Source organism: Camelus ferus, chromosome 8 (genome assembly GCF_009834535.1).
Source record: "Camelus ferus isolate YT-003-E chromosome 8, BCGSAC_Cfer_1.0, whole genome shotgun sequence".
NCBI classification, from domain to species: domain Eukaryota; kingdom Metazoa; phylum Chordata; class Mammalia; order Artiodactyla; family Camelidae; genus Camelus; species Camelus ferus.
In genome coordinates, this window is record NC_045703.1 from 31,023,963 (window position 1) to 31,047,873 (window position 23,911).

General features: G+C 36.5%; 1 protein-coding gene across 3 annotated transcripts in view; it reads right to left on the minus strand.

Annotated features, from left to right (window-relative positions):
• Positions 1 to 23,911, minus strand: part of CDK19 (cyclin dependent kinase 19) — a 136,335-nt gene that overhangs the window by 29,688 nt on the left and 82,736 nt on the right. For 2 of the 3 annotated variants that reach the window (XM_032484697.1, XM_032484698.1), the window contains 2 exons: positions 19,217 to 19,327; positions 17,588 to 17,728 (listed from right to left, as the gene is read on the minus strand). The exons of the other annotated variant lie outside the window; for it this stretch is intronic. In XM_032484697.1, coding sequence (XP_032340588.1) covers positions 17,588 to 17,728; positions 19,217 to 19,327 — 252 coding nt within the window. The remainder of the gene's footprint in view (positions 1 to 17,587; positions 17,729 to 19,216; positions 19,328 to 23,911) is intronic. 3 annotated transcript variants of the gene reach the window in all.

Sequence of the window (23,911 nt, forward strand, 5' to 3'; positions counted from 1 at the left end):
TCACTCTATGAAGCCACCATCACCCTGACACCAAAACCAGGCAAAGACGCTACAAAAAGAATTATAGGCCAATATCACTGATGAACATAGACGCCAAAATCCTCACCAAAATTTTAGCAAATAGAATCCAACAACACATAAAAAAGATTATACATCATGACCAAGTGGGGTTCATCCCAGGGACACAAGGCTGGTTCAACATACGCAAATCAATCAGTGTAATACATCACATCGACAAGAGAAAGGACAAAAACCACATGATCATCTCAATCGATGCAGAAAAAGCATTTGATAAAATTCAACACCCATTTATGATAAAAACTCTCGCCAAAGTGGGTATAGAGGGAACATATCTCAACATAATAAAAGCTATATATGACAAACCTACAGCCAGCATAGTACTCAATGGTGAAAAACTCAAAAGCTTCCCACTAAAATCTGGGACAAGACAAGGATGCCCACTATCACCACTCCTATTCAACATAGTCCTGGAAGTCCTAGCCACAGCAGTCAGGCAAGGGAAAGAAATAAAAGGGATCCAAACTGGAAAAGAAGAGGTAAAAGTGTCATTATATGCTGATGACATGTTACTATATATAGAAAACCCTAAAAGGTCCACACAAAAGCTACTAGAGCTGATTGAAGAATTCAGCAAAGTAGCAGGTTACAAAGTTAACATTCAAAAATCAGTTGCATTTCTTTACACTAACGATAAATCAACAGAAAAAGAAAGTAAAGAAACAATCCCCTTTAAAATAGCACCCAAAGTAATAAAATATCTGGGAATAAGTCTAACCAAGGAGGTGAAAGAATTATACACAGAAAATTATAAACCATTGATGAAGGAAATTAAAGACTTTAAAAAACGGAAAGATATTCCATGCTCTTGGATTGGAAGAATCAATATTGTTAAAATGGTCACACTGCCCAAGGCAATCTACAGATTTAATGCAATCCCTATCAAATTACCCAGGACATATTTCACAGAACTAGAACAAATCATAATAAAATTTATATGGAACCATCAAAGACCTAGAATTGCCAAAGCATTACTGAAGAGAAAGAAAGAGGCTGGAGGAATAACTCTGCCAGACTTCAGACAATACTATAGAGCTACAGTCATCAAGACAGCATGGTATTGGTACCAAAACAGACATATAGACCAATGGAACAGAATAGAGAGCCCAGAAATGAACCCACAAACTTTTGGTCAACTCATCTTCGACAAAGGAGGCAAGAATATACAATGGGATAAAGACGGTCTCTTCAGCAAATGGTGTTGGGAAAACTGGACAGCAGCATGTAAAACAATGAAGCTAGAACACTCCCTTACACCATATACAAAAATCAACTCAAAATGGATTAAAGACTTAAACATAAGACAAGATACAATAAACCTCCTAGAGGAAAACATAGGCAAAACATTATCTGACATACATTTCAAAAATTTTCTCCTAGAAGAAATAAAAGCAAGAATAAACAAATGGGACCTAATGAAACTTACAAGCTTCTGCACAGCAAAGGAAACCAGAAGTAAAACAAGAAGAAAACCTACGGAATGGGAGAAAATTTTTGCAAGTGAAACCGACAAAGGCTTGATCTCCAGAATATATAAGCAGCTCATACGACTCAATAAGAAAAAAATAAACAACCCAATCCAAAAATGGGCAGAAGACCTAAACAAGCAATTCTCCAAGGAAGACATACAAATGATCAAAAAGCACATGAAAAAATGCTCAATATCACTAATTATCAGAGAAATGCAAATCAAAACTACAATGAGGTATCACTTCACACCAGTCAGAATGGCCGTCATTCAAAAATCCACAAATGACAAATGCTGGAGAGGCTGTGGAGAAAGGGGAACCCTCCTACACTGCTGGTGGGAATGCAGTTTGGTGCAGCCACTATGGAAAACAGTCTGGAGATTCCTCAAAAGACTAGGAATAGACTTACCATATGACCCAGGAATCCCACTCCTGGACTTGTATCCAGAAGGAAATCTACTTCAGGATGACACCTGCACCCCAATGTTCATAGCAGCACTATTTACAATAGCCAAAACATGGAAACAGCCTAAATGTCCATCAACAGGTGACTGGATAAAGAAGATGTGGTATATTTATACAATGGAATACTACTCAGCCATAAAAACCGACAACATAATGCCATTTGCAGCATCATGGATGCTCCTGGAGAATGTCATTCTAAGTGAAGTAAGCCAGAAAGAGAAAGAAAAATACCATATGAGATCGCTCATATGTGGAATCTAAAAAACAAAAAACAAAAACAAACAAACAAAAACAAAGCGTAAATACAGGACAGAAATAGACTCATAGACAGAGAATACAGACTTGTGGTTACCAGGGGGGTGGAGGGTGGGAAGGGATAGACTGGGATTTCAAAATTGTAGAATAGATAAACAAAATTACACTGTATAGCACAGGGAAATATACACAAAATGTTATGATAACTCACAGAGAAAAAAATGTGACAATGAGTGTGTATATGTCCATGAATGACTGAAAAATTGTGCTGAACACTGGAATTTGACACAACATTGTAAAATGATTATAAATCAATAAAAAATGTTAAAAAAAAAAAAGAAGTCCTAAATAAATAAAGAGCTCATGTTTATAGAGAAGACTCAATGTAGCAGAGCCATCAGTTCTCCCCATACATTATCTGTCTATTCAATACAACTTCAATTAAAATTCTATCAGCACTTCCTTGTGGAACTTGAAAAGCTCATTTAAAAAATGTATGTGGAAAAGCAAAGAGCCAAGAATAGGCAAGATATTCATGAAGTGTTAGGGGCAGGGGATGAGGGTAAGAATCTGGCTCAAGCATGATATCAAGATGTATTTTAAAGCAGTAATAATTAAAACTGTGGTACTGGTACAAGGATGGACAAACTGATCAATGGGAGAGAATGGAAAAAACAGATGGAACCATGATACTGAAAGAAGAGGAACTTCAGATCAGTGGAGAAAAGAAAAACTAATCAATAGATGGTGCCGGCACAAGTTACTCAAATGGGGAAAAAAATACGTAAAATGAACCTTCACCTCCTACCATATAGACATCAATTTCAGGAGGATTAAGGAATTAAATGTGAAAAGCAAAACTTTAAAGTTTTGGAGGGAAAAAAAAGATTGGAGAGTATCTTTTTGACCCTGAGGCAGGGAAGAAGTTCTTCAACAAGTTACAAAGAATAACCATAAAAGTAAAGACTGATAAATTCAGCTATTAAAGTAATTTCTAATCATCAAAGATAAGGAAAATAAAAAGACAAAGCACAAACCACCAGAAGTTTTGGAACACGTATCAGTAACAAAGATTTAGTATACAGAATAAAGAACTCCTACAAGTCAATATTAAAAAGAACCTAACAGAAAAATGGGCATAATGTCCAAACAGGGATTTAACAAAAGAAGAAATATTTTTAACCATGGAGCCTATGAAAAGATGCCACGCCTCATCAGTAGTGGGGGAAATGCAAATTAAAATCACAGTGAGATACCATTTTACACCTAGTAAATTGGTTAAAAATTAAGAACTGTTGAGTAGGAAGTAGGTCGAGGGGAACCCCAATACATAACTGGTGGGAGAATAAATTGGTACAACTTCTTTGGAAAATAATTTGGCATCATCTTGCAAAACTGAACAACTGCATAACCTTCGACTCAGTAATTCCATTTTTAGATACACCAAAGAATGGTCAGAGCAGCACAGTTTGTAACACAAAAAAAATCTGGATGCAACCCAAATTTCTAGCTAATAGGAAAATGGAGAAATTAATTGTGGTAAGAGTCACACAGTGAATTTTAAAACAGCAGTGAAAATCACTGAATTGCAAATAAAGGTAAAAAATATTCAGATCTTGGAAACATTACGCTGAGTGAGAAAAGCAAGCTTTGGAAGACTATAAAGCTGAAAACCAAGCAAAGCTAAAAAAAATGGACTGTTTAGGCAAACATACAAATGTGAAACCTATTTTTTAAAAGAAGTGAGTAACAGATTCAAAAATCAGGAAATTTGTTACCTCTTGGGAGGAGGCAGGAGGATAGATGGGGGAAAAAACACAGATAGAAGCAAGCTATTGGTAATGTTCCAGTTATCGGCTTAAATGACAGGCTCTCGACTGTGATGCTTTTTAAGGTACATATACATGTACCAAATATTCTTTTGTATATATCATATATTAAGAAGATAATAAAGACAAAAAATAAAGCAAGTAATGGGAATAGGTACTGTTGGAAGTGGGTCGGAAGGGTGTTCTTTTCAACATTATTTAAGCATTATTTTAAACTACTTAGAGAATGCCTCCTTGAGAAGGTAACATTTGGGATAAGACCTGAAGAAAGTTACAGTAGCAAGTGCAGTAATCAGGGAAGAGCGAGTTGAAAGGCCTGAGGCAGAAGTTTGTCTGATGAACTAGAGACTTGCCAGGGAGAACGGTGGCCATCAGGAAGGACAGTGATAAGGCACTGATGATTCTAGAGAGAAGGAAACCCAAGGGAGGGCTTGCTTGCTGTTTCCAGTGATTCTGCTTTTGGCACAAGTCATCTGGGTACCAGAAATGGACAGGTTCTTGGGCACTGTCTGACCTGTGCTCTGAGAGTTTATGAGGGCCGCCACAAGATTTGCAGCAAGGAAGGATCATGCGGCTTAAAGCAATCAGGAAAAACATTGGCGAGCTGGCAGGTTGGCTAACTGGAGAAATAGCAAAGAGGTCAATGTGGCCATAGCTGATGTCAGAGGAGGAGAGTTAGCACAGGAGAAGCAGCAAAGGGATGAGACGGAGATTAAGGAGGGTGTTGTGGATCATACAGGAAGATGTGGGGACTTGGAAAGACCTAAATGTTTTACATGACTAGAATTAGCATCATATTGTTATATTATCTTTCTGTCTTACCCATAATTTTTACAAACTGCAAAATTATTTTATGCAATATGTATATATTTTGGTATTCTGACCATCTCTGATAGCAGGATTTGGAGAGAGAATCATTTTCTACTACATTATATATTTCCATAATGTTTGATGTTGTATATTCTCTATTGTTGATAATTAGAGAAATGGTATTTTTTAAAATACAAGAAAAAAATAATAGTGCTGAGAGGAATAAGGGATATTAGAGGAAAAAGAACCAATAAAGAACCTGTGAAGGAGCATCCAAGGTAAGAAAACATGGATAGCATTGGGCCCTAGAAGCTAAGGGTTTAAAAAGGAGGAGGTGGTCTTCAGGTGCAACAGAATGAAAGCTGAGAAAAGGCAACTTTGGAACAATTAGAAAGTCACTGGTGACTCAGAAAAAATAATTTCTGTGCACTTACAGAAGCCAGACACAGTAAACGAGACCCAAACAAGTGGAGAAAAGGTGAATGCAGATTTAGAGGACGTTTTTCAAGGCCTTAGTGAGGATGGGAATCTCTGGGATATAACAATTTTTTAAATTATAAAATGATCAAATAAAGCATCTCACATGCCATCTACTATATTTGCAATTCCTAAATTTTGTGCTTGAAACTTTTAAAAATAAAGATACAATGAGATAAGGGAGCAAAAATTGCTTCATATAAGAAATGAAAATAGATTACGAGCTGCTGAATAGGAGAGAAGCAGGAAGCCGGTTCTGGATCAGGGTTAGCTAACTCTGGTTAGTAGTCCCTGCCATCACACGACATGGAGACAGAGAATATGAATACGAACACCACAATGCAATAAGGATACAGAAAGACAAAAGAGGGTCCAGCTAGTTCTGAAGCTAGAGAATACCTTTGATATGATGTACTTGAAGCTTACAGAAGCTCTAAGTGCAGGGCCTCCATGCAGAGCCTGAGAGGAGGGCAGAAGCAGTGGCATGGTCTGGGGAGCAGTGGCTATGAGCTCTTTTTACAGTCTAAGGAAAGAACCCAGAGCTGGGGCAGTATCCACAGAGAAGGGCTCCTGTGGTCAAGTGAAAATCTAGAATCGCAGAAGGAGTCATTTTTTTATGCGCAGCCCTTCACTGGGATTATCTGTCCCCTTCAGGACAAGTAAATAAATGTTAAGGTCATAAGGTACTTGATGTTTTAAAATAACAACAAAATAAATAATACAGTCACCATTAAAATACACTTAACTTTTCAAAGCATTTTCACATCAATTTCTTTTTCCTTGAGGGAAATACTCAAGGACTTACAAGGCTAGGGGCAAGTCTCAGAACAACTCCATCTACCCCCCAGACTCCACACAGATGTGTTTGCAGGTATTATGTTTAATTTTTAGAAGACTAACTTTAACAGATTAATTTAAGTGAAGGTATATGCTTTAAAAAAAAAAACAAAAGACAAAACAACAGCAAAGGAAACTGCAGCTCATGCACATGCATTCACACCCACATATACAAACCTAAAAGAATGAAGAAAGGATACCAAAATTGTTCTGACCTAGTTACATCCCAATTAACACAGACTATGCTTTACTAAAACCCCTCTTCTTACTGTGAACACAAAATGCCAGCTGTGAAAGAAAGTGATACTGCTGGGTTTGCACACTTTGGTTACCATAGAAACTGTAGAAATGGCAGGAGTTGGATGCCTCACATTTAAGTTATCAGCAATAAAACTGGATAGACAAATCAAAGCTGCAGGGTTCATTTTAGTTAAATTGTATTTTAAAGGCAAAAGTCAGGGAAATAATGTGATAAACAATATGATTACTCAGAAATTATTCTTGAAATATCTGCATTTTAGCAGAAAGTAGTTAATTCTTGAATGTACATTCATGATGTTTTACATGTATCCTAGATTTGCTTTTCCCTTTTATAGAATCAATTTTCTTTTCACAGAGTTAAATTTATTTCAGTTAATTGGCACATCATAAATAGAACAGCCTTAAGATACACAATTATCCTACTACATTCGCTTTGCACTTCCCACCCTAGGACATTTGGAACAAAAATATGAAACCCACATAATGACACTCATCAGCACCAATAAAGAAGACAGAAAAACATAAACACTATTGTCTACGATCCTGAATAATAGGAAAAAAACCAATGAGAATATCAGTTGGACTAGTTTCTGAACAATAAACAGTGCTAGCCTAAAATTAATGGCTAAAACTATTCTTTTATTTAAATATAGATGTGGCACAACTCTCCTCACATTTGATACAAAAGTACATTGCCAGGAGAAAACCCTCAGTTTATGTTCCCTTCTTTACACTGTTCTCCATTGTTCACCTTGAACAAGTAAGATTAAGTGTTGTGACAAATAGGACAAAGAACTAAGAGTATAAGACATGTGCTTTTTTTCCCTAACAAACACAACAGTCATTTGCTAATAGCATCGGTCTATCATATCTTTACCCCTAAAAATAGTATCACTGATGGTAAAGGATTTAAAAAATAAAGAACCTCATTATTGTGACTGCAACCCCCTCCAGGGCAGGGAGAATATTTCTCTAATGACTTTATATATCTGCTGAAATCCAGGCATATAGTGTTCAATACACATTTGTTGAATGAATGAATGAAAATTGCCAATGGTTATACTCATGGTTCTTTGACAGGCAAGTTCTCAATTTTAATAGAAGCTGTAAGAAACTAGAGTAAGCACTTACCACAAAATACGCCAAGCTCACTTCTGAATATAGATTTTTTTTTAAGTCCTAATTTTAGTTTATTCCAGGGTTTCAACAGTCACCCATATGTGAATGACTCCAAAATATATACCTCGAAGAATCTAAACTATATATGAAGAGAGATGTCAACTGTATTCTGGCCATCTCCACAGTCGTCTCAAATTCAGCTAGTTCAAACTGAATTTTTACTGCCTCACTTTCTGATAGTATTCCCTTCTCAGTCACTCAGCCAACAAAAGCACAAGTCTCAACACCTGTCCTTTACCCTTCAAACCTAATCAGTCCTCAGGTCTGATTATCTTACTTCCTAAAGATTTGTCTACTATCTCCCTTCCTCTCTGTCTTCATTATCTCTGACCTGGTTCAAGCCTTCATCATTTCTCAACCAGCTGATTGTAACAGCCAGAGACAGCTGCTATCCCTGCACCTTCAAACCAATTCTCCACATCTCTGTCTCAGTGGTCTTTCTACTAGGATATCTACTTTTATTTTATTTACTTATTTATTTATCTAAATGGCAGTACCGGGGATTGAACCCAGGACCCTGTGTGTGCTAAACATGCTCTGCCACTGAGCTGTACCCTCCCTGATCCCAGTGGTCTTTCTGAAGCAAAACCATGACCAGCTCAGCTCTGACGGACCACAGGAAAAATCCATGCTTCTAAATATGACAAGTGAGGTCTACTGTAATCTAGTCTCGACTTCTCTCTTCTGCCTCTTCGTTCATTACTTTTTGTTTTGCCCCAGTAATACCAAAGTGCTTGCAGTTTTCACCCCATGTCCCCTCTGCCTGGAATGCTCTCCCCACCCGCTTCCCCCAGCTCCTTCTTAGACATTTCCACTCATCCTTTCTGACTCAGTTCAGTGTGTATTCTCCAAAAGAGCCCCGTCTCAACTGGTTAGGTATTCTTCTGTGCTCTCAGTACCTTCTGCACAGCTGATCCATGACTATGCCTCATAACTTCTTTTTTAAACCTCATTATTTTATGATGATCTGTTTATGTGCGTCTTCCCCACCATGCCCTCACTGAGGAAAGGGATTATATTTTATCTATCCCTGTATTCCCAGTGCCCAGCATAGTGTCTGGAACATATTAGAAGGACGAAATATGTTTGTAAAGCAAATATACTTAAGTCTATAAACCAGTATTTCCTCCACAGAAATCTGGAAAAATGGACATTAGGTTCCATAGTTCTCAAAGTGTCATACCCACAACATACTTATATTGTGGGTTAAACAGGCCTTTGTATTCAGAGGACCTAACCACTATTTAAAGTGCTATTTCTCAGCAAAAATGCCTCCCCAGTTAGAAATTATGATCTCCAACTAGACGCAGGCTATCTTAGAATGGAGCAGTCTGTAATATTAAATGCTGTGATTAATATCATTTTACCTTAAAATAGTCTAGAGGTATCTGTATTGGGCACCAATTAAACCTCAGCATTCATGGTAAACAGAGCCTGCCAACCCAATACTGCACAACAGTTAACAATGCACTTTTTTGTCTTTGTCTTTTAGGAGTGGTTACAGGCCTGAACAGCAGAGATAAGGTTTTCTTTTCTCTAACAGAACCAATAAAAAGCAGCCTTTATAAAAAGCTTAATGCAAGACAAACACATGTAGCTTAGAAGGCTATTTACTTAACTAACTTCAAGGTCACTTAAAGTAAAATCAAGATATATTCCACACTGACAGCCAAGTCAGGAATAAGGCTACAAAGACATTTAGATGCTATCCTGTTCATTAACTAGTACAATCCACCCGCAGAGAAGCAACACTGGTAGAAAGCAGTCTTCTATTTCCATTTGAGACATTCACATTCAAATCAAATAATTCAGCCTTATTACCATGAGAAATTAAGAATGTCAGAGGTAGAAGTTATTAAACTGAGCCCTCTCATTTTACTCATGAAGAAATAAGCGAAAAACCTACAACTGCAACCAAATTCACTGTCCATAGACAGTTGCAGACCCAGGATTAGAACCCAAGTTTCTCAGAGATGCACTCCAGGCCAGGATTATGAGAACAAAAGCACACTTCGAAAATGCACACTATTTAATTGACTTATGGACCTCACCAAGAAAAGACTTCGACCCAAATGTGTGCTTAGTTGAGACTATGACACACAAAATAACCATCATCCGTATTCTCCCACTGAAACGAATCATCAGTTCTTAAATGCAAGATATCCTCTTAAAGAAGATACCATCATTCTCAATAAAGGATCTTGAAACATCCTGTAGTGCCAGCCAAGTAGAATGCCTGTGTGACACAACATTGTAAAATGACCATAACTCAATAAAAAAATGTTTATATATATAAAAAAAAAAGTAGAATGCCTGTGGTGGTCTATACATTTGTCCTAGCTCATCAATTTGTAGTTAAAAATGAGTGCATCTTATTGTATATAAATTCTATCTTAATAAAATTAATAAAATAGTATGGCTGAATTGATTTTTCAGTTTTAAACTTAGGCCTCAAAGTACTGAGGGTCCTTCTTAGGCCTTGGTTCTTAACCAGTTTCTGCCATTGCTGTCACTGTGAAAATATCTTGACTATACCCTTTTAGGGACTTTGAAGTTAGTTTGCTAAACAGCCTTCTAGATATATGTGTTTGTCTGTACAGGCTACTAAAACTTTATGTGGAAGTCAGGGATCATCAAAAGAGCCTTGTCCCTGAGCTAAACATTAAGAGGCCTCATGGGCCACTGTGAGTCAAACCACATCCCCTTTGAAGTTGCTCCCCTGAGAAGTGTGATTCTTAGTGTGTATCACCTGCCTACGGAACAGATGGTAGAGAATTACGCTCTCACTCAAACTGACAGATGTGCAGGAACATTATCTCATCTGATCTTCACAAGGCCTTATGCAGAGGCAGCAGGACAGGAGTCACTTCACGTGGATGGCATCACTACCATCAAAGGCCCTCAGGCCGCAGGCATGGGCAGCTGAGCCACAGACTGCGGAGGACCAGCTCTCCGGATCTAGTTAGGCACCAGACGTCACAGCAGAAACCCTAGTGTGATTCGTTAGCATGACAAGATCTATAATTGTCCAAAATCACCAAAAATGGCAGGTTAGAAGATAACCAGGCCATCCTTTACTTGTTCATTATTAGCGCTGCATTCTGAAAGAAATTAGGATAATTAAGTCATATTAAAATAAAAACTGCCTTCTGTCATAATTCTTCTAGTAGAATATTAATAAATCAAACAAAAAATAAATAGAAAGTCATGTGATTAGCATAGAATGGTTAGAATGAAAAGGAAGTTATTTCAAACACTAACTGATCTCATTTAAGCAAGTTTTTTTAACTTTCATATTTTTAAATATGAAGACTTGGCAAAAAATACTAGCAATAGTTAAATATAAACCAGATGATACATGGCCTACTTTTTTTTTTTTTTTTAAACACCAAGAAGCATGTTCCACGTATTTATAGTAGGGCTCTACTTTCTAAAGCAGTTGAAGCCAGGAAGAGTGTCAGGCTAAAGGAATTCTGGGGGAGAAAAGGTTAAAAGAAAAGCATCCTTGGATTGCTGACAGAATTCAGAAGAATGTACAGAAGCTTCTGCAGAAGGGAGATTAGAAGGAATTCAGGAACCCTGGAGCCAAGACTAGGAGGTCAACAACCATATAAAGTACCTATCACTGTCATCATTTTACAAATGAGTAAAACTGAGGCTTAAGTATCAAGATTATCTACCTTAGAACTAATTTTTTTTAAATCTAGGATCTCAAAGCTCCCTATCATAAGAACTAAGCAAGGCTAAAACTCTAAACATTATTAAAATGCTTGCAAAATGCCAGCATAATTGCTACAGTAAGATTTTAAAGGTTTCTTTGAAGTACAAACATTTGCCTTATCAGGCCCTGTTTAGCATAGACAAAATTAAAGACTGGCCGCATCTCCTTGTCAGACAAGATATGAAGAGCAGCTACACTGCACACAGAGATTTCTAGTCAGTTCTCCAACAACCAAGCATTTATTTTAATCAAACTTTCACAAAGATGAACAGCGCAGCACTTTTTTTTCCAGCTGAGTAGAAACAGGAGGGCCATCTGTGATTTCATATACTGGACTTTCATACAGTGATGTTCCGAAAGAGCCTACGAATGCTCTCTTTAGCTAAAGGACTGTATTTCATGCTTCCGCAGGGGGTCCTTTACCACTGGTCAGCTAGCTTTTACGACTCAGCAGCATTACCAACTTAGGAAAACAATGTTTTTGCCATCATTTAATTTTTCTTTGCATTTTTGTCTTTGATTTACACAAATGAGTGAAAAATATAAATAACAAAGTACTAATATTAGTGATAAGCACAGTCCTCAAACTACCTAACAAAGACAGACCCTCTAAGTATGTTGTGGAAAAAAAAAACGAAAAATCCTGGATCTCAACTGAACACACCCTCTAGACTTAACTAGATTAAACTTGTGGTTCAACAGCAGGGTGTGGAAGGGGCAGGGGCAGGGCTGGGGGGAAGGATGGGGAAAATAAGGAACATATTCCAAATTCTCGAGATAAATCATTGAAGAATGTAAAAGGTTAGGAATCATTGGTACATTATAATATTTTCCCACACTCCAGAACTATAACTACCCAGAATCTCTTACTACCCAAGCACCTTTCACACATGAAAAAAATTATATATGAAAGGAGGGGACTTCTCAAATTTTCTTGATTATATTTTAACTAAATAAAAAGGCCAATAACAGGATCCAGACATCATTTAAAAGACTCTTAGACTCTGTGGTAGGCAGTATGCAGACATAGGTTCCAGTCGTCCCCGCTCAGTATACACACTGTTATGTAACTACTACCCTTGAGTGCGGGCTGCACCTAGTGACGTCTGATGAACAGAACACAGCAAAAGTAATGGAATGTCACTTTCATGATTAACCTACAGAAGACTGTGACTTCCCTCTTGCCAACACACACTCCTCTCTCGCTGTCATGTTTGCCCACTGTGGTGAAGAAAACTGCCACGTTGTGAGATGCGCTATGGAGAGGCCCACGCGACAAGGAGGGCCTCTCCCCATCAGCCTGGGAGGAAATGAATCCTGCACAAAAACCGCATGAGTGAACCAGAAAGTGGACTCTTCCCAGAACCCAGAGAAACCATATCTAGATTCCTGACCCGAAGAACTTGTGAGATGATAAATGTTGTTTAAAGATACTATGGTTCGGGGCAATTTGCTGCATAGGTAGATAGACTTAAAATATACATAGCCAACATGTCAAAAAACAAGCTAAAATGCTGTTGAAAATCCAGTAAGAATTCTGCCTGAACAAGCAGGTGTCATTAGGAAGAAAAAAAAAAAATCAACAAACCAAAACTATATAGTTCTGACAATTAGTATGACAGAATATCCAGTCATATATTACGTATTTCTCTGTAGCTAGAATGTCTATTGCCTCATTTTCTTTAATCAGCTAAGTATTGGCAAGTTATTATTATTATTTTTAATTAGATTTTAATAGAATAAGTAAGTCTTTAGGTCTGTGACATAAGTGACTTGTTGACAATCCAAAAATGCTTAGTAGGTGTTAATAAATAACAAACCCCAAAAGATTCCTGGATATAAAATTGTTTTCTCCCTCAACTGGATCTCACAAAACATCCATGTACCATGTTTACAGACCAAATACTAGTTACTTGTGCCTGTGGACTTCAAAAGTCCCACTATTCACCCACTAGTGTGAACAGTAATTTACCATTCAAAACTCAAGTTGGAGTTTGGGGATAGAAGTTCCACAAATACTTTTTAAAAGGCAAAGCTACGGTCAGGGCCCTGGAGCCCTCCTTTAAATCCTTCATTCAATAAAGACCTAGCATTTATCATCTGCTAGGTGTGGAGATATGAAAGTGAAAATGAGTTTAACTTATAGTTCAGTTTATGCCACTGATCCAGCAGCAATATTCTATAACTAAGGAGCCTTAAATCCACTTAACAATACTGTCATTTAGCCAACATTTCTCTACCTTTGCTGAAGAATAATGTGCAATTGCCAGATGCTCTGCTAAAATTCAAGTAATTTAAGAGTATGAACAATATGCCAATGCTAGGAATACAAAAATTAGTGAGATATGATCCTTGCTCTCAAGAAGCTCATAATTTTAAAAAAAGAGATAAACTATATCTTGGCATTCTTCCAATCTACCAGAATAGTAAGCCCATAAAAGTGAGTCATCCTATATTTCATCTTACTCTTAGCTATATCCTGCTATAAAATTAAAATACATCTTTTCTCCCTTGGTGTTTACAAGTTCCAAATATTTATAGACTTATGTCTCTACTTCACCATCTCTGCCAAGATGAATATATTTAGCTTCTTTTCTCCTTTCCTTTTAAAGCAATTCCTCAATGTAAGCAATCTTTTTGGTGACTTTATTTAAATTCTCTATTTCTGTATTAAATTCTAGGATTCAAATGGCATAATTAAAATACAGTTCTAGATATGAACTCAATCATGATGAAAAACACCAACCTCAGTGATGATGTAATACTTCTGTGAATGAAGTCCAAAACACTGGTTTTTATTTACTTTAAAATTGGGGGGGAGGGGTGTTACACAGTTACACTACAAGTTTATATTTACTCTAACACCTTTAATCGTATAGGTTTTCTAGATTTCTCACATCAAATGAAAATTTAGAGATGGTATGCACTCTGAAACAGTTGTGGCTAACAAATAGTGTAAAGCCAGGATTCTTACATTTTAAAAAAACCTACTCATTGACTAAAACTGCAACTCTGCTCTTAAGCTCACACAAAAAAATAATTTTTCAAGAGTCTCCATGATTTTAATGACATTCATACTTGATATACTTTATATTTCTCTATCTACTACAGAATATATCTATAAAGTAAACATGCAATTTAAATTTTCTCCTGAAAATACTTTAGCAAAACCAGGACAATAGAGTCCAGACAGCAGGACTCATGATCAGTGAAAAGAACTGAGTAGGCTGTTACAGACTAGCTTCCTACTGGTTTAAAGTTTCAAATCTTATTACGGTAATTTACTTAAGGAATAGAGGCATTGGATGAATGTGAGGTAAAATATAAACAAGTGTTATCCTACGTCAGAACCACATTCAGGACACATTTTCAACATTGCGTTCATGCTATGGATGAGGTAATAATCAGTGGTGGCTTCTTTAATGGGGAAAGAGTTTCATTCTGGGAAAAAACCTTCGTTCTGTTGCTCACCAACTTTATACTTAAAAACAAACTCCCTAGCCTGCTATTTAGGGCCTCCCTCAATCAGGCTCCAACCACTTCTATGAGACACTGTTATCTCATACTATCTTAATTCAGTTTATCCATTTTTGAACCAGACAGAACTACACACCCTTTCTGGGATAATTCAAGTGCTTTCTCACCTCAGAAGTTTTACATCCGAAACTCCATTAGCTTACCCTCATCTCTCAAATCGCCATTTATATTCTACCAATCCTTCAAAGTCCAGCTCATACAGCACCTCTCTGAAGTTTCCCCGTATTTCCACCCTCAACTCAGAACCTCTTCTCACCCTGAATAGAATTTAGTCTGTACTTCTCATGTTGCCAGACCACATTCTCTCTCATCTACCTCACAGTATAATTGCTGGTGTGTATGTCACGTCTCTTCTCTCAGACTAAACTCCTGAGAAGGTCTTGGATACGGTCTTATGTGTACTGTCCTCATCCCTCCACGCTTTTTGCACATACAAGGAAATAGTAAATGTAAATGTTTATTTGGCAAATGTATTGAATTATATGTGACTTGACCCAAAAACATGCCATAATACTCAATATTCTTACTGATACTCATTCTCTAAGGAAATATTTACTCAGTACCTACTGTGTACTGGAGCAGTAGTATACTAAAATGAACCTACTCTCTCACAGACCCTACTCTCTCAAGAAGTTTGTGGTCTAGAACATCATCTAGACAGCTACATAAATTAGTACTAATAGATAAATGCCTTAAGAGAAGTAAAGGTGAAGTCCAACAGCAACCAACAAAAAGGAGAGATTATTTCCAAATAGGGATGGATATGAGGATAAGTCTTAACAATTGTATAGGTGCTAAAAGACAGGTGATAATTTGAATAATAATTTAAATATGTAGAGATGGGGTAAGGGGTTTTAAGACAGGAAAAATAAAGGCCACTGAGGCAAGAAATCTCAGGAGGATCCAGGGAAAAATCAATAGTTCAATAGTACAGTGTAAGAGAAAGATTATAGGGATATAGAAGAAAATTTTAAAGGTGGTTGGAGCTGTCCCTGATAAGACCTCAAAAGCCACATATTAGTCTGTAAGCAATGAGGAACTATTTCAGAGTTCTTGAGCAGGGGCTGAGTATTCCGAAGGTCTAAAGTGGACTAGAAGGGAAAGAGACTGTTGACAAGGAGACAAGTTAAGGGTCTTGCGCCACACTACAAGAGACAATAAAGGCCTCAGCTAGGAATGGAAATAGATGGATGGAAGAGATATTTCAGAGGTGAAACTGACAGGACTAGGCAAGTTCATGATGTGGAGTGCAAGTGTCTGCAAGAGGTAGAAGAAGTTTCTAGGCTAAGAGGAGGATGGTGCCATAACCAAAAGAGAGGTCACTAAAAGCAGCAGCAAGTTTGGATGGGAGAAAACTGGGGCCTGGTAATAGTGGGTTTTAGTGCCACTGGATATTCAGGCAGTGACATCACAAATAAAATGTGTTAATTCAGAACAAAATATACAATTTTGTGAAAAAGAGAAGAGTTAAGATTATTTAGTTTTCATTAAAGGATTCTGATTGATGATTCAAACATGAATAGTACCTCAAAAATTTAACTTATAAGCTGTGTTAAGTATATAGCAAAGTAAAATCCAAAACTTTTTATGAAGGAATTTTGACCTAGAACAACCTCATGTACCCAAGAATCGTTTAAAAACATGCTGATTCATGGGTAATAGTAAAGTGGATAGGTGGAAGACTTTGAGAACCTTAGTTTGGAATTATGAGGTGAAGTGCTTCTGTTGAAATGGTAAATGCATCTCTGTGGTCCCTGTCATTAGGCCCCAATTTAACTTCAGTGCCACAAAAAGAGATGTTCAAGCCAGATGACTAAGCCTGACTGACCGGGCAGCAAGGGGTACAGTCTAGATCTCCTTATGTATTCGTTCCTTTCTTTAATAAATACTTCTCAGTTAATAAATTGAGTCATCCTAGATTTATCCCTGCTATATCCCTAGAGTCTCCAAAAGCCTAAGAAATAAAGGATCATGAAACCACTTTTGTGGGGGGCAAAATAAAACTTCCAATTATTAACTCATGGGTATTACAGCTATTCAGTAGCCAGATTTTTTAAGAACAAACAAACTAAAAAATCTCATCAACATAAATTAAAATAACAATGAAAAGAGAATAGCATACAATTTGACATTAATAAATGTTATATGTGTACTGAGTGAAAAAGGAAAGTCAAACATTCGAAGTGTGGCCAATATGACCAGTAAGTATACTCCCCATTAGATTTATTCATTTTTTTATTGTTAATATTAATAACATTCTGTTTACTAGATACAATGTCATTATTTCAGTTTAGCTTTGAAAACAATGAGAATTCAGTCTTTATGAATGTTTTTACTGATGATGAGCAGTAATATGAAAAACAAAATGGATCAAAAGGTACTTGTTTTACATATGACTACCCCATTAAGATTATGCCAATCGTTTCTTGTAAACCACACTGACATTTTATAGCTATTCATAAATGTAGCAGAAGAACATATACCAAATGTTAATAATGATAATCTTTTGATAATAGGCTTATAGGCTATTTTTATTTCCTTCTTTTTTGCTTATGGGCATTTTCAAATTTTTCTATAATTAACGTTTATCATAACTGTACCAAGAAAAAAAGATATTTTTTTAAAAAGAGGAGAAAAAAAATTGAATAATTTAAAAGAAACATACTTACCAGATCTCTGTGAAGCACCCAATTTGCATGGAGGTAATGGATACCATCAAGAATCTGGTAAAGTAATGATTTAACCATAGATCTTGGCAACTGCATGGGCTTTTTATTTGCTTTTGATGCACGGTGAAACTTAATAATATGCTAAAAATTAAAAAAAAATACTGTAATAATATATAGTTTTTGCCAGTGTCAATAAAACACAATCAAGGCTGCAATAAATTCTCAAAATTTTCAGATTACTTATTAAAGGGCAATAATGACACAGAGAAAAATAATCTGAATAATAAGATCAACCAAAGCAGAATCTACACTGGGGGTGAATGTGACAGTATTAATGTGGGTATAATGATAGACTTAGTGAAACCATTAAGATTTTCATTAAATAAAACCAACAAGTAAAAAGAGTTTATATTTTAAAACCTACCTAAAAATAGTTTTAGTTGTATTCTCTACTAACAGAATGAAAGAGTAAACAAAAGAAAAAAAAACTGTAAATCTTTACCATTCTATGAAGAGTTAGGACTTAGTGCATTTGGGTAATATCACTGACGACATATGTATTAGAATTATTGGAAAGCTCTACTTTCTTTCGGCATAGAATGAAACTAGGATATAGTCTTACTAGTCAGTATTACATAGGAAATCACTAAAAAGGAGCAGGGAGAGAAAAATGGGGAATTTGATCCCACTGAAATAAATACAACTGGATCACCATACTGAAATTTTTATGTCTAAATGTTATATTGTGGGTTATAAAACCACTGTAATGAAAGGGAAGAAATTCTGTCTGCCCTTCATACCCCCACATCCACCTCCATCTCCACCCCACCCTTGTCCAAAACATGCCAAAATGGGTACTGAATATCTATGAAAGAATGGAGAAAACCACAATGGAGGTTCTGCTGTAAGAGCATAAATCTGAAACTTCCTTCAAGGCCTATGAGTTTGTTAAAGTTATTCCTAAAAAGATTTGTAATTTGTAGAAATGACAAACCACACTATATTGAATCAAAATCTAATTATCCAAAATTTGAACTTACTGCCAAGCTTGAATTTTTTTACTTTTAACAACCCCTAGGATAAAAAGTTTAAATGCCCTGACTTCTAATTTTAAATGTTTAGAATCAGAATTTTTGGCTTCTTTTCTATATTCATTAAAAACATCCCCAATATTTGCAAAACCACACGTGTACTTCTGTTTGGTGGAGTCGGTTTTAAATGGCAAAATGCTGCAAGAGACTGACCTTAACTTAGACAGGGAAACTATTCACAAGTGCAAAACTGGTTAAATCTGATCTTCCGTGTGTACCACAAAAAAAAGTAATTTTCACTATACTGTATTAGTAAACTGCCACTAATTGCTTCTGTAAAATTACAATCTCCCACTCAGTAACATTTTCTGAAGTGAAATTTCTGAATATTACAAATACTATCTTCTCAGTAAAATAGGATGTTAATGTTTCATTGCTCTAATTCTTTTAAATCAACATTTACATTTATTATATTTATTTTGAAGTATGGTCAACAGAGCAAGTTTTCCTTTCTGTGCATTAGCAGTATGTAGCACATACGTTTATTTCTTCATACCTATATAAAATAACCCTAAAAGTAAAGTGAGTTTAGACTTACCCACAAATCATGTTCTGCATAATCAAACAGCAGCCACACTTTCCTGTCACTGTGAGAAAGGAACACCTTCTGCAGTGCGATCACATTAGGGTGCTTCAATTCTCGCAAAAGCTAAATGCAAGAGGAAAAGAGGGGTCACTATCCTGTTAGCAGGTGGGGGGGAGGAGGGGATGATGCTTTTCTGACAACTTCAAAGTGAAATTTTTGAAAATCTAGACAATCCAGATAAGCAACATTAAAAAAAAAACCCAAAAAACCGCCCAAATACCACAAGTTAGAGATAAGCTCTGTCAACACCTTGGTGCATATCTTTCCAATCCTTTTGCTTTGTGTATGTGTGTGTTTTTAAAATGGGATCATTTTAAATGGTAAATCGTAAAATGGTAAATGAAAGTTATATTGTATCGCTAAATAAATAAATATATTTTGGTATGTGTGTATTTTTTTTTAACTAGAGGAAAAGCTTCTTGAGAAACAGACATACTGTTTATGTCTACTCTAGCATAGTATGTGTTCAATAAATATTTGACGAAAGAAGGAAGGATATTTAACAATCCCTAACTTAACGCATGCCTAGAGCATGAGATCGATGTTTTTTAGAAGAATGGTTGAGTATAAGGGAACGACTCTCAAATGCCCTGATAAAAATTGGTGTGGAGAAGAGGTCCTGTAAATAGGTAAAAGAAATAAGCCTACACAAAGTAGAAGCTTCAAGCTGGACTCTGATAATAAGAAGGAAAGACAGACCAGATCAGCAAGTGAAAATCCAGTACTTGGCACATAACAGGCATTGCTTGATAAAGTATTTAACAACAATAACATTAGTTACTCAAGGTGAAAGCCTTTAATATGACTGCCACAGGCTGTCCTTACCCAGGGTTCAGACTTAATTGGTAGAAACATCCTCAATTTGGTAAGTATTTTGAATACTTTTTAACGTAAAGCTCTGTGGAAGATAACAAAAGGGGGGGAGGGGACAAAACTTTTATTGAATACTTTCTAGGTGCAAGATGATTGTATGTAAATGTTTTTCTCTCATTTAATCCTTCTAACAACCCAATGATGCACACAGAAGCTGAGGTTTGGTGTAATAAAAATAACCTGACCAAAGTCAAACACTGGAAAGAGAAGAGGTTTGCATTTAAATATATCTGCCTGATTCCAAAGTCCATGCTTTTCCCACTTCAGCTAAAGTCGTCTTCAATCTTCACAACGTGGTAGGGAATACAGAAATAAAAACTGATCAATGAGGTAGACAAAAATAAACTGCTTAGCCATTCTAATAACCTTAAATAAGTAGAGTGTGCTGTGACTGTCTCTATTGGAACCATATAAAAGTCATCGTAACACTCTCTCTGGAACTTTATAGACCATTTCTCAGTTGCCTATTTCTCGACTATTCTCAGTTCTCTCATTCTGGCTCTGTACCTCAGTTCTTCCTCTTCACCTACACCTTGACAACCTTGCTGGAAAGTGCTCTACCAGCTACAATTTGGGCATGATTCCCAGCTATGACTCCCTGGGTTCTCCCTCCAAACCGTATGCCCTGGAACACAGATAAGAGGTAGGATTGGGCTGAGCTGGCTCTGGTGTGCATTCACCTCTCACAGCCTGCCTCAGGAGTCTATCTGTTAGATGTAGGTATGAAAGGAGGAGCTGGGAGAAAAATGACCAGGGAAGACATACAGTCCTACTCCCTGGCTGGGGAGCGGAAGGTGGGGGCCATTAGGTGTGTGCTCAGCTATCCGCTACTATCTCTGTTCCCAGGCCTAAGATATGGTAAGCAGCCATGCTTCTTGCTTTAGATGCAAATGTTAGACATAATATGCTCCTGATTAATGATGGAATCAAAGAAAGTGGCATTTTGGAGGAAGGCCGAGCTATATCCAGACAACTTCCTGCTCACTGAACATGTTAGGCTCCCAGACTCGGTCAAATAATGTATTTAATGATGGCCCCACTTGCCATGGTCAACCTTCAAACACTTGGACCCTGGTAAGGGGCCTTGCTGCAGGCACAATGACTTGTCTCCCTCTTTCTGACTCCTTTATTGATGAACTTATAGAGAGTTTGACTTTATTATGTCTCTACCCAAAATAAGTTCTCTTTGTTGCCTACAGTGGAAGGAAAGGTGAAACTCAAGTCTGCATCTAAATTAGGTTCTTGAAACACCAAACATTGGTACAGACATCTAACCCCTGGACCCCACTTGTCTTGGAGAGAGGATGTCACATGTACCAATATTTAATCAGTACTCTAAAAAATGATGTTTTTTGTGACTATAAATTACTGATCTCTCTACAATGAATCCACCATAAGTCCCACGTTTAAACATTATTTTGAATAGGTAATACATGTATATGATTCAAAAATCAAAATTACATAAAAGGATATATACTGAGATGCCTCATTACCACTCCAATGACCACAGGCCCTCTTGCCTCCTAGAAGTAACAACTTTTATTAGTTGCTTGCTAATCTTTCTAGAGTTTCTTTATGCAAATAAAAGTAAATACGAATATTTACACAAAAGATAGCACTTACTAATTTTCTACTTTATCTTGGAAATCTCTCATTATCAGTACAATATTAGTTTATAGAAATCTTTCTTGTTCCTTCTTACAGCACCATGGTATTCCCAGGTCACTTTTTGTGTGGTAAAATATATACATATATATAACAAAATTTATCATTTTAACTATTTTTAAGTGTACAGTTCAGTGGCATTGAGTACAACCACATTGTTGTGCAACAATCACCACTGTGTCCTTTCTCCAGAACTTCTTCATCATCACAAACAGAAACGTTACACAACATCTCCCCATTCCCCAGACCCTGGTAACTACTACTTCACTTTCTGTCTCTATGAATTTGACTATTCCAGGTACCTCATACAAATGGAATCATTCAATATTTGTTCTTTTGTATCTGGCTTCTTTCACTTAACATGTCTTCAAGGTTCATCCATGTTGTAGCATGTGTCAGAATTTCTTGCCTTTTTAAGGCTAAATAATATTTTGCTATATGCACACACCAGATTTGCTTATTCATTCATCCCTCCCATCATCCTATGGACATCTGAGTTGATTCCATCTTTTAGCTATTATGAACAGTGCTGTCTGAAAGACTGATGTACAAGTATCTGTTTGAATCCTTGCTTTCAATTTTTCTATATACTCAGAAGTAGAACTGCTGGATCCTGTAGTAATTCTATGTTTGATTTCTTTAAGGAACTGCCATACAGGTTACCTTTAAATATGACACACAGGAGGGAAGAGTGTAACATTTGCAACTGCAAGCATTTACTAGGAATTTTCCCCTACTCCCCGAATTTGCATTGTACAGCAATATACACTTTCTATTCCTGCATACCTGTTACGCCTTTTCTACCTTATAGGTCTTTACAAGTCACTAAACATCAATGTGAGGGCAGGTTGAGGCTAAGAAATAGCAAACTAATGTTACCTGTGTCTGTTTTGTTCCCTCTCCTAATTCATTTTTCACTCTACAGCCAAAGTGGTATTTCTATTTACTGAAAGAAAAAAGTAAATTTCTCTACTGCTATTTACTGAAGAAACAAACAAAAACAGTAGACAACACAAAAGTTCAGTAAGAAAACTGGTAAGTAAATTAATTGATGGTATATCCACAAATCAGTCTCAAATATATATGCTAAGAGTTTAAATACGTGAGAAAAGACATGCTATAATGCTATAATGCAATAATATTGTGATGGAATATAAAAAGGCTGCATGGTGACCATTTTGTAATGTATAGAAAAATCAAATCCCTGTGCTGTGTACCTGGAACTAACAGTGTTGTAGGTCTAATATACTTCATTTTTTTTTTTTAAATAAAGAAGGAAAAAAAAATGTGGCTATTTTTTCCACCAGTCAGTTACAGAATTTCCCATATCTTTGCCTTCCTCAGATTTAAATTTCATCTTTTATTTTGGAGGAGGGTGAAGGGGATCAGAATATGCCATCCCAAAATATGAATGATTTTGAGCTGAAGACACTTGCGATTCAATGGAGGTAGAAAAAAAGGCTTCCTGGAGTTTCCCTTATCTGACTAAAAGCAGAAACTCTAAGAAATGAGGACTGCCATAAATTCCCTCTCCCAGGGAAGTTTTATGACCATGAAGAAGACAGAAAGTCGGCACTGAGATGGACCAGCACAAACAAAGCATGCTAAGATAGCCCTTATCTTCCATTAGTTTCCCCTATATATTTACCTTCCCACAGTCTACAACCCCTGGAAGTCTAAAAACCCTTTCCTTTGTCTTGTCACGTCTCTACAATTTATTACTCTTTGTTAAAAATGGTATATGAGGTCTCAGGCCTACCCATTTTGGGGGGTCTTCATTGCTTTTCTAGGAAGGCCCCTGTGTCACATAAAAATTAACATCAAATAAAATTTGTATGTTTTCTCGTTAAAAAATTAAAAATTAAAATGAAGGGCTGCAAAATGTAAAATGTGTTTATAAAACAGGAAATATTACAAAACCTTAATATTGTTATCTCTGGGTGGTGGGATTATCTGTGATTTTTCTTTCTATTTTTCTATTTTACAAGTTTTCTACAACAAGCATCACTCTTACAATTTACACACACACAGTCACCTGCATAAGACAGCCCTTTCTCTCTATAAATCTACCTGTTAAGATACTATCATGCTAGCTAAGCTTCTTATACA